Source organism: Malania oleifera, chromosome 6 (genome assembly GCF_029873635.1).
Source record: "Malania oleifera isolate guangnan ecotype guangnan chromosome 6, ASM2987363v1, whole genome shotgun sequence".
In the NCBI taxonomy this organism is placed as follows: Eukaryota; Viridiplantae; Streptophyta; class Magnoliopsida; order Santalales; family Ximeniaceae; genus Malania; species Malania oleifera.
Window position 1 is genome coordinate 65,707,502 of NC_080422.1, and position 14,078 is coordinate 65,721,579.

Genomic DNA, 14,078 nt, shown 5'->3' on the forward strand with positions numbered 1-14,078 from the left:
AGACCTTTCTTCTCTAGGGAATTTCTTTGAGCTCCTAGGAGTTTTTCGAAATTATTTTGACCTTTTGTAAATTTACTAATAATCATAGATTTGTATTTCAGATTCTTTTCTAACTCCTCAATTTTCAAATCCTTGTCTTTCATGAGAGATGCATAAGATTCATTTTGATTTTCAAAGAACTTCGAAAATTATTTCAATTTTAATTTCAAACCAAAATTTTTCTTATTCATTTTTTCAAGAATTTTAAAGGTATACAGATATTCCTGATGCAATTCAACATAAGAAAGCATGCTATTTTCATTTTTTCAAATTACTTGAACAGTAAGATGAAATAGAACAAAAGGATTGTACCTCGTGGTCATCGTGAGCAATCATACATAGATTCGCAATCTCCTCATCACTGGATTTAGATTTTGAACTACTGGTACTGTGAGTGTCCCAGCCCACCTTTAGAGTCTTCTTCTTCTTTTTCTTCTTAGACACTTTCTTCAGCTGAGGACAATCCAGCTTGATATGTCCAAATTCTTTACAGTTATAACACATGGGAGAATCATCTTTTTGCTTTGTTTTGCTTGACTCTCCTTTTTTTGTTTTTGAGCCCTTGAATTTTCTAGTGTATTTCTTGTTCTTTCTTATGAACTCTCCAAATTTATTAGTGATGAGTGCCGTGTTTTCATTTGATTCTGAATTAGTTCCCTTACTGGAGCAATGTGATAATGCCTTAAGTGCTGTAGCTTTCTTTCCTTTAATTTGTTCATTCTTCCTCTCATTTATTGCAAGCTCATATGTGATGAGCAAACCAATTAGTTCATCAACAGACATCTCTTTGAAATTTATTCCTTCTGCTATTGCAGTAGCTTTAGCTTCCCAAACTGGTGGTAGTCCCCTGAGTATTTTCCTAATCAACCCATAAGTAGGGTAAGATTTACCAAGAGCATTTAAACAATTCGTGATGTGTGAGAATCTAGTGTACATGGATTGAATAAATTCATCAGTAGTCATTTTAAATGCTTCATACTCACTAGTGAACATGTCTATCCTACTATATTTTACTTCCGTAGTACCTTCATATGTAACTTCTAATTTTTCCCAAATCTCTTTAGTAGTGTTGCAGGCCATCACCCTAGTAAACTCATTTACATCTAGTGCACAAAATAGCAGATTCATTGCAGTAGCATTTATTTGCACAAATTTCCAATCCTCTTCAGTATACTCATCTTCAGTTTTGGGTATATTAACCTTATCAACTACTTTCATAGGGACATGGTTTCCCTTGGAAACAATTTTTCACACTTTCCAATCCACGTTTAAAAGATATATACTCATCCTTCTTTTTCAGTAGGTGTAATTTCTACCATAGAAAATAGGTGGTCTAGTGGACGAGTGTCCCTCACCGAATGGAGTTACACCGATATGTGCCATGTGATCTTTTTACAAAATGAACAGTTAAGTCTATGTAAACCCACTGTGATACCAAATGTTAATTTAGGTGTAATCCCAAGAGGGGGGTGAATTGGGGTTATTTAAAAAATTCTTTAATATTATTTACCACTTAATCCCTATTTATATATTTAACAAATTAATTGCAAGGATTTGAAATTGATTCAAATTATTATCTCAATAAATTTGATTTTACCCAATTAATTATCAAGTGCCGTGTGGGGTTGTTCAACATACAGACATGCAAGTTAGGTAATGAAGTGTATTGTGGAAATTAAAGAGAGTAAGGGAAGAGAGAAAACACAATTTTTACAAGGTTCAGCCAACCCGACCTACATCCTCGCCTTGAGCAACCCACTCAAGGATTCTACTAAATCCCTACACCTTTAACCGAAATGGAGCTTCCTTTACATCTGCTGCTTACAAGAGGCACAACTTCCTCCTCACCCAAATTCACAACCTGAATTGTGATTACAATATAGAATTTCAAATATGCAAAACAACTCAATGTTGCTTCTAACAAAGCTAGTGAGTACAATGGAAAACCTAATACATGTCCATATGATAAAACTTGAAGCTCAGCATGTATTTAACGATGTAATCGTTATATGAATGATATGCTTTGCAAAATTTTCTTTGGTTAAATCTCCCAAAATAATTATATAAATAAGTGCTTTAAAGAAGTTAGGGTTTTAAATAATCTTTGGTTTAAAAGAATATGACTATTCTGCTTCAAATATTGAATCCAACCAAATGAGCTCAATACAAATATGTAATTCAGTGTTTCTACAAAAATCTAGATCGATAAGTTTTATTCCAAATATCTAAAACACAATACGATCTTTGTATATGTATATATGTGTGTGTGTGTGTGTGTGTATATGATATGTGTTCCAAAGATCAAAACCTAATATAATATTTTTCAGAAAATATCCCTAAAAAATATATATAGTTATGAGCTCTAAGGATATTTAATCAAGTGGTTTTTTAATATCGAAAATATCGAGTTGTTAAATGAATACACACTTGAATAAAAAATATTTAACCATTGGCAAAACTTTTCTCAAGTAGTGATCTTTTTCAAAACAATCTATATGTATATAAGTACACTTAAGATCAATCTCTCAAATAAGATTCAATGATAGATTTTGCGATGAAAAACTCTTTGAGAATAAGTAGTAACAAACATATTGATTTACCAAACCTCAAAACCAAGTTGAATGCACAACAATCGCTAGAATGCCTTTTGAAGATCAATGTAACCTTAGCTCAGATTTGACGTATAAGCTTTGAAATCCCAAACAAGAATTCAATAGTGTGTTCAATGCTCTCCCAAGTTGTGCTAAACGTTTAGTACACTCAATCTTATGCCAAAAGTTGAGGTACTAGGGTTAGAGGTTGATTATATAGGTAACCTTGGCCTTAGGATAAGTCCTAACAGTTGGATCAACTTGATCAAAAAATAACTCACATGTTCTCTCACTAAAGATTAAATATTTGATCTTCCTGTAGGTTTAGATGACTAAGGATTAGAGCTGAGATGACTGAAGTTCTTTAAAGCTTTGAAAAATTGAACTAGACACGGGGTCAGACAGTTGAAGTTGGGATTCATACTTCTGAAGTTGCGGGTTCAGATGACTAAAGTCAAAGTTCAGTCTTCTGATGTATTTCTACCTATTTCTATGTTTCTCCAATAAATCTTCATACGACTGAGCTTAATCTTCTGTCTTCTAAAGAAATTCTTCAGACGACTGAGCTTAACTTCAGTCTTCTGAAGTTGAATCTTCAGACGACTGAGCGTACACGTCAGTCTTCTCAAGTTGACACTTAAGACTTCTGGGCAGGGATTTCGGTCTTCTGAACAGAACACTTTCTGGTTTTTTCATTTTAGTTTCAAAAATATGTTTCTCTTTCTTTATTTGCTCTTTTATAAAGTATTTTCTAGGGTTTTAAAAAATCTCTAAGTCCACAAATATCCCCTAAAGATTTTCACATAAGAAACCTTTAAAATTACCTAAACATTATCATTCATCATCGAGTACTAAGCGGTAGATTGTTTACTTAGATTTTCCAATGGTGTACTTGTGAACAGTTTAACATCAACCATGCTAAATGTTGACTTTGGTGTATTCCCAATAGGGGAGTGAATTGGAATTTTAAACTTTCTTCCTAAGTTAAACTAAATAGCAGCAATATATCCACAACCTAGGGTCTGTCTATACAGTTCCAAATGCGTAGATAAATAAAATGTGTAGAAATTAAATCATGTGCAATATTCACAATATAACAAACATGTGTGGTAAATAAATTACGAAAAAATGAAATGCACACACTGTAACGATCTCCCTAATTTACCATATATTTTTTTCCACATAATAACAAACATAATATCTAGCTAAACTGTCATAGTTATAGTCAACCTAGATCCATGGGTACTAGGAAAATATCTGTCATAAAACTCTGATACCTAAGTAGCTGGAAACATAAAATTATATACATGCCATAAATACCAGAAACCATACTAGAGTTCTAATAATTATGTCATAAGCATATACATACATCCCGAAAGACCAAAATGTATCTTAGGGTAGCTCAATCCACTTCTACTGTTATGGTGCTCTATCCGCGCTCCTACCTGGATTTTCCAAAATGTTTGTAATATTGGGGTGAGACATCTCTCAGTAAGGGAGACAAACTAATATTAGTGTGTGGCAACATGAGTATTTTTCGTGATATATATATACATATATATATATATATATATAAAGTACATAATTCATAACGGGAATAAACAGTTGTATCATATCGAAATAAAACATGATTTATCATAACATTGCATAACGTACTAAATTTCTTTACTGAGAAATCATCTTATATAATCATATCATACTTGAATTATTACCCAGGATAGATAGTTAGTTAGCTGTCATCATGTCTTACCTTCCCCCCCAACATGGCAGGGTTGTGTGGCTCAAAGGCGAGACCTAGCAATGGTTGGTCGACCATACTAAAACAAATATAAGTATGTAAGTAAGATGGGGTCTGCTCCACCTGTGTCAGACTACCAAGGGAACTACAATACTCCCATAATGCCACATCGACTACCATCTCCCACACTCCCCATATGATATGTTGTAGCACTAACATATTCATAATGATAAACATATAGCTACGGTACCGTACTTTATAAAATTGAACTAAACTATCCGGGTTCTGATCACATATAATACATTCCACATTAAACATAGTTGTATTGTATTTCAGAGTAATATCTGACATAAACATATTTCATGATTTCTTACATATCATACATAATCACGACATTAGCACCGACATAAATCGTAACGTAAAATCACGGCATTTTTTCCAACATAACTCATAACGTAAAATAATGACATTTTTGCCCGCATAATTCATAACGTAAAATCCCGACATTTTTGCCGGCATAATCCATGATGTAAAATCATAAATTCTTGCATTATTTAACATAATCTTTTAAACATAATTCCTGTACTGCTTTTAGGGTTTTCTTGAAAACTGCTATAGCATACTTATCTGGGAAAACTCATAATATTTCAATATAACATAATTTCATAAAAATATTGTACTCATTCTACGCAAATATACATAACCTTATAAACTCATAATGAATTTAGAAATCATATTTTCATGTAAAACATGCTTAAATAATTTCCTTGTTTAACAACAGTAATCCCAAACATAGTTCTAAATCATACATATTTTTCTGGAAATAAATATTGTATAATAATAAATAATTTCATGAAAATACTTACTTAATTTATCCCCTTATCCATCTTACTGTGAAGCCCACAAAATACTCCAAATTTATACCCATGTGTTCCCCAGCACAACACCCTGAAATTACATTTTTCCAAACCAAACTTCAGTATAATAGTATCTAAAGCATTTTCCCTAGTCCAACAACACTAAATAACTTATAAAACCTAAAATAACTAAGTTACCCATATGTTAGGATGGTGCCCAAGTTGGCCTAACCAACGAACTACTCTAACAAACTTAAAGAGAATCTTCCCAAGAGTAGCGTGGTGGTTTCCAATCGTCAAACCAGTGAAGGACGGAGCCAGAATCGAAGAAAGAAGGTGAGAGAGATGTAGGAGAGAGAGAGAGAGAGAGAGAGAGAGAGAGAGAGAGAGGGATCCTGAAATTTTTCTTGCAAAAAATTCGGAGTTGGCATATTTATAAAATTTAGATTCGTCAACGAGACGCGTCACCTCATCGATGAGTCCATGAAGAGAGTTTGTTGATGAATACTTAATCCTCGTCGATGAGTTTCAGGCCCTGAAAATAGCCCTCTCAATAATTTCTCATCGATGAGACACACATCCCCATCGACGAGTCCGAGAGGCCTGCTCGTCAATGAGCACTCTACACTCGTCGACGAGACCTTGCTGAAACCTTATTTTTTTTAATTCCTTTTTCTCTCATCCAATACTACCTATGTTCAAGCCTCTATCTTGTAAGCTCAAGGATTCCACTAATGCTCACTTAATTGGTGGAGCGGCACCGATTACAACTAGGTCAATTCACAAGGTTGACGTTAACCTACAACCATACCTTACCAGGATGGACCTAACTTTCCTAACTGGGTCTAAGCCAATCCGGGACTATTCAATATGGTTAGTCTCCTTCTTTAGACCTATGCCTGGAATACAACAAATGTATGAAAATTTGCGTACAAATAAGTGTTTCTTAACTAAGCAGACTATGTACCGATTCAGCACAGTATAATCAATGCACTTCAACAGAATATAGAAACTATAAGCTCTATGCAATGTGCTCAGCTACACTTTTACAAATTTCAATGTGTAATAACCTCAAAGAGTGTGCAAATAATCTATATTTGAAACTAACAGTTAATGTTAATCAATCACAGCAAGTGTTTCAAAGAGTTGCAATAAGGGTGTACAAAAATATCTTAAATGATTTTCTCAAAATGTAGCTCAAGAGATGTTTGAAAAGAATGTTTGTTAAAATATTCACACAATCAAAAAACACAAGCCAAGTGAGTCTTGCAATGGGGATGCAAAGACCCACTAGCTACAAGTTTTCCCACGCAAAGAATATTAGTTGAACCGGGGCAAAAACCTTAGCTAAAACTCTCAAATAAAATTAAACAGTTAATATATCAAAGAGAGTTTTGAGCAAGAGTAGCTAATCTTGATCACATACTAACACTCTTTTGGAGACTAGGTTTGTCAAGGGAATCACAAAGAAAGAGTTAATTTGGCTTGGCATATAAAATATGAGCACTCAAAATTCAGAGGATTTTTCAAGATAATCTAGGTGCTAATCTCATCATAATTTTGCAAATGAGCTTGTATATATAAGCATAGGCAAAATTATAGACGTTGGGGACATAGGGGTAATAATTAAAATTGTTTTAAAACTATTTAAGGAAATTAACCCCGTTTAACTTTCTTAACTGCGATAAAAATATAAAACAACCTGAGAGTTTCGGGTGGCTGAACCACGATTCAGTCGCCTGAACAGAGACAATGTAAAAAATTAGTTTTTGAAATTCGGTCGCGTGAGCATGGGTTTGGTTTGTTAAACCAAGGTGATTACCACACTATCCGAGATTCGAGTATCCAAACCCGAGTTCGGTTTGTCGAATCCATGTGTTCAGTAGTCTGAGGAAATTTTGAACGTGAAGTTTGAGTTGGTGAGTTAGTGGGAAAATTTAAAAACAAGGTTAGATAGCCCGTGGATGATACGTTCAAAATGGTTCGATCACCCGAAACTCAAGTCAACAAGTTGACTTGTCAAGGGTTTGGTCGCCTGAGGTGTTTTGAACACCTGAGGTTCGATCACGCGAAGCCTCACAATTCTTACCTATAAGTCCATTTTTACTTCAATTTCTTCCCCTGATAGTATATGTGATATTGGGGACTATATTAAGTGCAAGTTCTGGGACTATGGTCTTTCTAAGGTCTTTAAGTTAGTCCAAAAAATATGGTGTTAGTCGACAGAAGTCTTGTCTAAGTTCATTTGAGCTTATGGTTCCTATATGCATGATATGCATCAATTATTACAGACCTTGGCTTAAATAGATATTAAAAACCCAAAAGAATGTAAATATAAATTACAACAAATGAGCATGCAGGGGTCTTCATTCTTTTCCAAGTTACCGTGTGCCATCAATATGTTTGAGCTTAGTATGATCCTGCACACAAATTTTAAAGTCATCAAATACTAAGAGTATTTATCATTTTGAAAATCGGGTATGACCTATGAGGTCAACACTAAACCTCACCAACACCTGATCCCAAAATTCAACTTCAAATAACCACAATTTCCATTTAGTTTTGTCCATACAGCCGCTTTGAGATAACACCAATCTCCCCGCAGCAATAACTACAAAGTCACCCTGAGATACTCCCAATATCATTGTAACTTTAACCTCATGAATCTCCAACCCAAGAACACTTTTGGGAGCACTTAACACCTTCATATCTACTTTCTTTCTCAACAAAGTCCTTGACTGATTCACCTTAGTCAAAACTTTTCCAACAATTAGCATGTCACTCATAAAAATAAAAATACTTGCCCACTTGTAGCCTATCTCCCTCTCCCTCTTTAGGAGCACCACCAACTCCCTCACTTGATCCTTACATAGTACCTCCATCTCCTCCGCTATGGCACCTATACACCTACCATTTTCCCACCATTTACAAAAATAAGAATATCATCCACATAAAACAAATGCGAAATCAAAGGGCCTCAATCAGATGATTAAATTGTTCAATATGACCTGTCTCATAGATTTTCCTAAGCAACATTGTCAAAACCTTCTCCATTATGATGAATAAATAAGGAGAAAGTGGATCCCCTTACCTCAAGCCTCTAGTTGATTGAAAAAACCCTTTAAAAGTTTTGTTCATCACAACGGAAAACCTCGGAAACTCCACATAATTTTTTATGAGCTTGCAAAACCTCTCAGAGAAGCCAAAAGCCTTAAGCACTTCCAACAAAAAATTCCAATTTACTCTGTCATAAGCATTAGCCATATCCAATTTTACCATCACATTGCCACCAGCCATTTGTTTGTGCAAAGAATGAACCATTTCTTGTGCAAGCGTAATATTCTCAAAAATACTGCATCCGGGAATAAAAGCACCTTGCTCATGTGAGACCAATTTATCAACAATCTCAGTTATTCTAAAAACAATAATCTTGAAAAAAAATTTGTAAGCCACAGAGCATAAACTAATAGGCTGGAATTTATCAAAGTTAGAAGGATTGTCCACCTGTGAAATTAAAACAATAAACGAAGAGGAAAAGAACCTAGAAAGAGGAGTGCCCTAAAAAAACTTTTTTGTCGCCTCCAAGACATCTTTTTTAACAATGTCTCAACAAGAAGAGTAGAAGAAAACACCTTGCCGCTCTCCCTTTGTCCCTCGTGTCACGTAGTTTTCTTCGATACATCTGCTCTGAATATGAGTCACATCCCCAACATTTTATTTTATTTTATTTTATTTTGCATTTTGGTACCCAAAGAAGAACTTTTTATTTTATTTTATAATTTCTTAAGACCTAAATGAAAACAATTAAGGGAATTTTGAAGGTCCTGTTTAATGAAAAAATGAGATTAATCTACAAGTAATGAAAATGATGCAAAAAAAAAAACATTGATTATGGCCAAAAAGCCTTATTGAAGAAAATCTTGACTCATAGACTCCTTAAAAGAGATAAAAAGACCCTAAGTGAGAGACTGCAAAAACTCAAAGTGGGCCTGAATGAAATTAAATGCATACAAAAATATTATTTTTTCATTAATATTTTTCTCAAAGTCTTCTCTTAAACAGCGAGGCTAGCACTAAGCCAATTTTGCTAGCTAATGCATGACTCATAGACTCATTATTTGTACCTTTTTAAACACTCCAAGGGAGTTGGTGGAAATTTGAGTATTCCAGATTATGGCAATGAGGAAGTTGATCTCTTGCATTTTCCTCTAATTGCTTCCAAAGTTCTCTATGAAGAATGATGCTCAAAACCGACAATTAAAAGAAAAAGAGATAAAAAATTTAGTTTTAGGGATTAATTCTATTGTTAGAAGCTGATCTTTATATTGGGAACCCCCCTATTTTCTTTTTCTTCTATTGACATGTTCATCTATCAATCTATCATAAATAAATATTATTGCAACTTGATCTTCTCTTAATTGCTTTGCCAATTGGGTGTTAGTGCTGTGTCATTCCTTTTTTTTTTTTTTCTTATTATTTTTTTTGTTATTATTAATATTATTACTTAATTTTGCCTACAACCAATTTCTTCCACGTATCTATGACTGTATTTTGAATATTACTGTATATTCTTAAAAAGAATTCAATTGTTTAGAAAAGTACTTTAAGTTTGCAGCACTTTTTATAAAATCTACCAAAATTGCTATGCTAATATGACTTTTCACTTAATGGCTACTTTTTTTGTTTTCTTATTGATTAACTAATTAGACAATAAATTTCTTCTAATTTCAAATAAGTCTTATTTTATTATATGAGGACTTTTTTTTTTAAAGTGTACAACTTTGTTTACTATATTTATCTTTGCTGCTCTGTATAATGTTAGGCATTTTTCCAGAGTCCAATCCAAGATGATGCCACAGAGGATACAAATATACAGATATATATCATTATAAACATCTTTTTACTTAAATTTGTTCTATTGTTTTCAATTCTTTAATTGAAATGTACAATTTTTTATTGGTTTTATATTTTAGAAGTGACAAAGATTTTTTTGTCACTGGGGTTCGAAGCTAAACGAGTCCTTCAGACCCTCCTAGATGCCACCAAACCAAGAGATTATGTGATGGATTCAACTTCTTTTTAATAAATCAAGAATTAATTTTAGTTTAAAAATAAAAAATAAAAAAATTCAAAGATCATTAACAAATCAACGACGACATTTTAACTGTGAATGCTAATTATTGGTTAGGAATAGCAATAAATCATCTAATTCAAGTGATAAAATAATCAAATGCAAGTCATACCCCATTTTCAAGTTCAAAAAATTATTTAAAATATAACTATAATTATTTGTTCTATATTTTTTAAAGGTAATGCTATTTTTGTACATGGAATAATCTACAACTTGTACTTATAATTTATATATAGCATAAATCATTTAGTGTTTTCAAGTAACTCTTCAATTTTTCTAGCAGTAAATCATACAACTCATTGTTTTGTTTGTTTGTGCACAGGGAAGCCCCACAAACACAAACATAAAATAATCGGTAGAAAAGGAATAAAAAATTGAACTGTGTCGAAAGTTTTGCTCAACCAATTCTATATAAGTTTCCGTTTTTATTTCCGAGTTTGCGCATCTCTGCATCTATCTGCATACATATAGGCTTGCTTGTATGTACAGCTATTGACCCAGTACTACTCTTTTGAGTTTTGGCATATAATATACAGAGAGAGAGACACCAAGTGATATTGATCATTTGATTTGAATGGGAGGAATGGAGGAGCACAAGCCTGTAATGGCCATGATTGGGATTCAGTTTGCCTATGCAGGGCTTGCTCTCTTCACTAGAATTGCCCTTCTGCAGGGAATGAGTCCCAGAGTGTTTGTTGTCTACAGGCAAGCCATGGCCACCATCATCCTTGCCCCCACTGCTTATATTTCAAGAAGGTATGTATGTGTATGTGTATATATATGTGTACCTTTATTCATCTCTCTCTCTCTAATTATATATAATTGTTTTTTTTAGCAGGAGAAAGCCCAGCAGGTGTTCTTTGGGACTAAGAAGTTTTTCTCTGATATTTCTGGCCTCTCTCATTGGGTAGAATTCGATATATGGGAACTGAGTTTATTTTTCTTCTTTAGTTAATGGTCAAGGGGATGGTATTTAGCGCGTACGTATGCATGCTCTTACAGTTTATAAATCTTCACTGATTTCTGTGACAGTGTAACCATAAATCAGAATATCTACTTTGAGGGTCTGTACTTAGCCTCATCATCGACAGCAAGCGCAATGGCCAACCTAATCCCTGCTATCACCTTTGTAATGGCATCCTTTGCTGGGTACGTACGGGACTGCAGAAGGCCACCGAGTCCATATTCTTCAATTGTTCTTGCTGTTCATATGGGACATTTTCCAGCACTACCTAGGCGCTTTTAATCTCTTCTATCAGATTTAAAATTCACGTTAACAAACCCACCCCGCCCCTCCCCTCCCCTCCCGAAAAACGGAAAAGGACAAAAGAGACATTGAATTGCATCCAAAACTGATTCAGCTGTATACACGCATGGATGAATTAATTCTAGGCCTTGGTGTTCTTAATAAGTAATGAATTACGAAGCTCGTCTTTCTAGAGATTAAATTATTTTCATCTCCTTTTGTTACTTCAGAGGCTTTTAACATGTTTCGGTTCCATCTGAATTGATCAGCATGGAGAAAATAAGCATGGAAAGCCTGAGAAGTATGGCCAAGATATTAGGGACTGTGTTATGCGTGAGCGGAGCTATTTCCATGGCACTGCTCAGAGGACCAAAGCTACTCAACATGGAGGTTATACACAAAACCTCAGCATTTGGATTGGGAGGTGAGAATTGGTTGCTGGGTTGTCTATTTCTCTTTGGAAGCGCTTGCTGCTGGTCATTTTGGCTCATTTTGCAGGTATTGGCTCTCAAATTCCTTTTCTCTGTAGGCCAAATACTTCGTTCATCAACTTCCATTCAATTTTTATACAGGTTCCCATTTCGGAATGTTATCCCGATAGCCTTTCGTTTTCAGCCTGGATGTGTTCCTTCTCTACAATACTATCGGGAATAGTTACATTGTTCTTCGACCAAGACCTGGAGGCATGGATTCTGCATTCAAATGTTGAAATTGCATGCTGTTTGTATGCAGTGAGTATTTATTAATATGTTAAAATTTGGACAATTTTCAAATGAAAATTTGATTTGAATTTATCAGTATCTATTTGAATATCCACATTTGGAACTACTTTGAGTAGGGGATTATAGGGTCTGGGATCTGCTTCTTTGTTCAAGCCTGGTGCATTTCCAAAAGGGGTCCCGTATACTCTGCGATGTTCAATCCTCTATGCACGGTTATTGTGACCACCATCGCTTCTATATTCCTGCACGAGGAGATATACACTGGAGGGTAATGCAGTAAATCAAAACTCAATATTGTTTAACAATAAAGACTTAAACAACCATTCTACGAAGAGAGGAAAAAAAAAGGCTAGCCTGTGTTGTGCTTGCACTTTTCTTGTTGGGTATGTTAAAATCCGATCTTTTGTTCAGTTTGGCAGGTGCATTTGCTGTGATTATCGGTTTGTATGTTGTGCTATGGGGTAAAGCAAGAGACCTTGACGAGATCAAGGGGCAGAAGGATCCGAAGCTACGAAATGATCAGAGTGGGATGGTGAAAGTGTCGATGGATGAATACTTGGACAAGATTAACTGTAAAAGCGATTTGGAGCAGCCTTTTTTGTCTGATAAATCAACCAAAGTTGATTTATGTTAGATGACATGGAAACCACAAATGCGTTTCACAATTTCACTTAGTTTTGATTAGAATGGAATAGGATTTTGTGTCCTGTCCCAATTATCCTGTTCTAGTTTATGTTGTACTCATTTTGGGTTGGACCAATTTTGTAAGATAATGAGATTCCTTCTCTTTCCCAGAACTTCTTCAGTAGATCAACAGAAGGTTCAGCTCTCAAGATTTTCAAGTTGTTCAAAAAAATTCTACCCGCCCAGTATGTTCTGTCTGTATTATTCTGTTCTAGTTTACATTATGCTTCTTCTGGGTTGTTGCAATTGTGTGAGATCCTAAAATTCCTTCTATTTCCTTGAATTTGTTCAGTAGTTGAATAGAAAATCAGCTCACAAGGTTCTCAAGCCACTCAAGGAATTTCTACCTGCCCGGTACCATACTCTATGTGCATCTTGCAGTAATTATGATGCAAGTGATAAGTTTGATGAAGTTTATGGTAGGGCCCAAAATACTAAAAATTATGTGCTCCAACGCTAAAACTCTCAGATAGCATTTGGAAGTATAAATTCCAGGCTCAGGATTTGGATTTGTGGAATTGAACAAATATCAATACAATTTTATATGTTATTTTGTCCATATCAGTCAAATTCTTAGCTGAACTCCAAGCCCCCAAAGACAGGGTCAGGCCATTTGCCAGGTTGGTTCAAATCAACAAAGTGACTCAAGTGAACAGTAGCTAATAGTGAGCATATAATTTCACTCCTGATGTCTCTTTTATAGATATTCCATTAATTCATGACAGCACAAATCTTACAGTGCTATTGGCAGTAAAAAAAAAGTCCATTTGTATATTAAATTTAAAACAGTAGAGGATTAATTCTTTGGACAAAACATGAACATGAAATAATAGTTAGTTAAGACTTATGAGCTACAATGGACTACGAGGCTTTTCTTTATGTTGATAAGTTGTATGATGCCCATTAATTTACCATGCATTGGGGATATATTAACTTCTAATCTAAACATATCAGTCATAGAGTCATTCAGAACACAATTTAAAATTCCTTCCCCGTGAGCTATTGATTCAGATCCAGTTTAATAAGTCAAATACATTACAAAGTTAGGCGTGTGAAGGGGCTGTTGGGTG

General features: G+C 34.5%; 1 protein-coding gene across 2 annotated transcripts; it reads left to right on the plus strand.

Annotated features, from left to right (window-relative positions):
- Positions 1–10,732: 10,732 nt before the first annotated feature.
- LOC131157168 (WAT1-related protein At4g30420-like) lies at positions 10,733–13,339 on the plus strand. 2 transcript variants are annotated; one of them, XM_058111119.1, is made up of 7 exons: positions 10,733–11,112; positions 11,192–11,263; positions 11,389–11,505; positions 11,872–12,100; positions 12,175–12,333; positions 12,441–12,592; positions 12,736–13,339. In XM_058111119.1, the coding sequence occupies exons 1-7, from the start codon at positions 10,931–10,933 to the stop codon at positions 12,956–12,958; spliced, it is 1,134 nt and encodes a 377-aa protein (XP_057967102.1). In that variant the 5' UTR covers positions 10,733–10,930; the 3' UTR covers positions 12,959–13,339. The 2 variants fall into 2 exon arrangements, with proteins under 2 accessions (XP_057967102.1, XP_057967104.1); XM_058111121.1 differs by having other exon boundaries at positions 11,195–11,263.
- Positions 13,340–14,078: the final 739 nt, after the last annotated feature.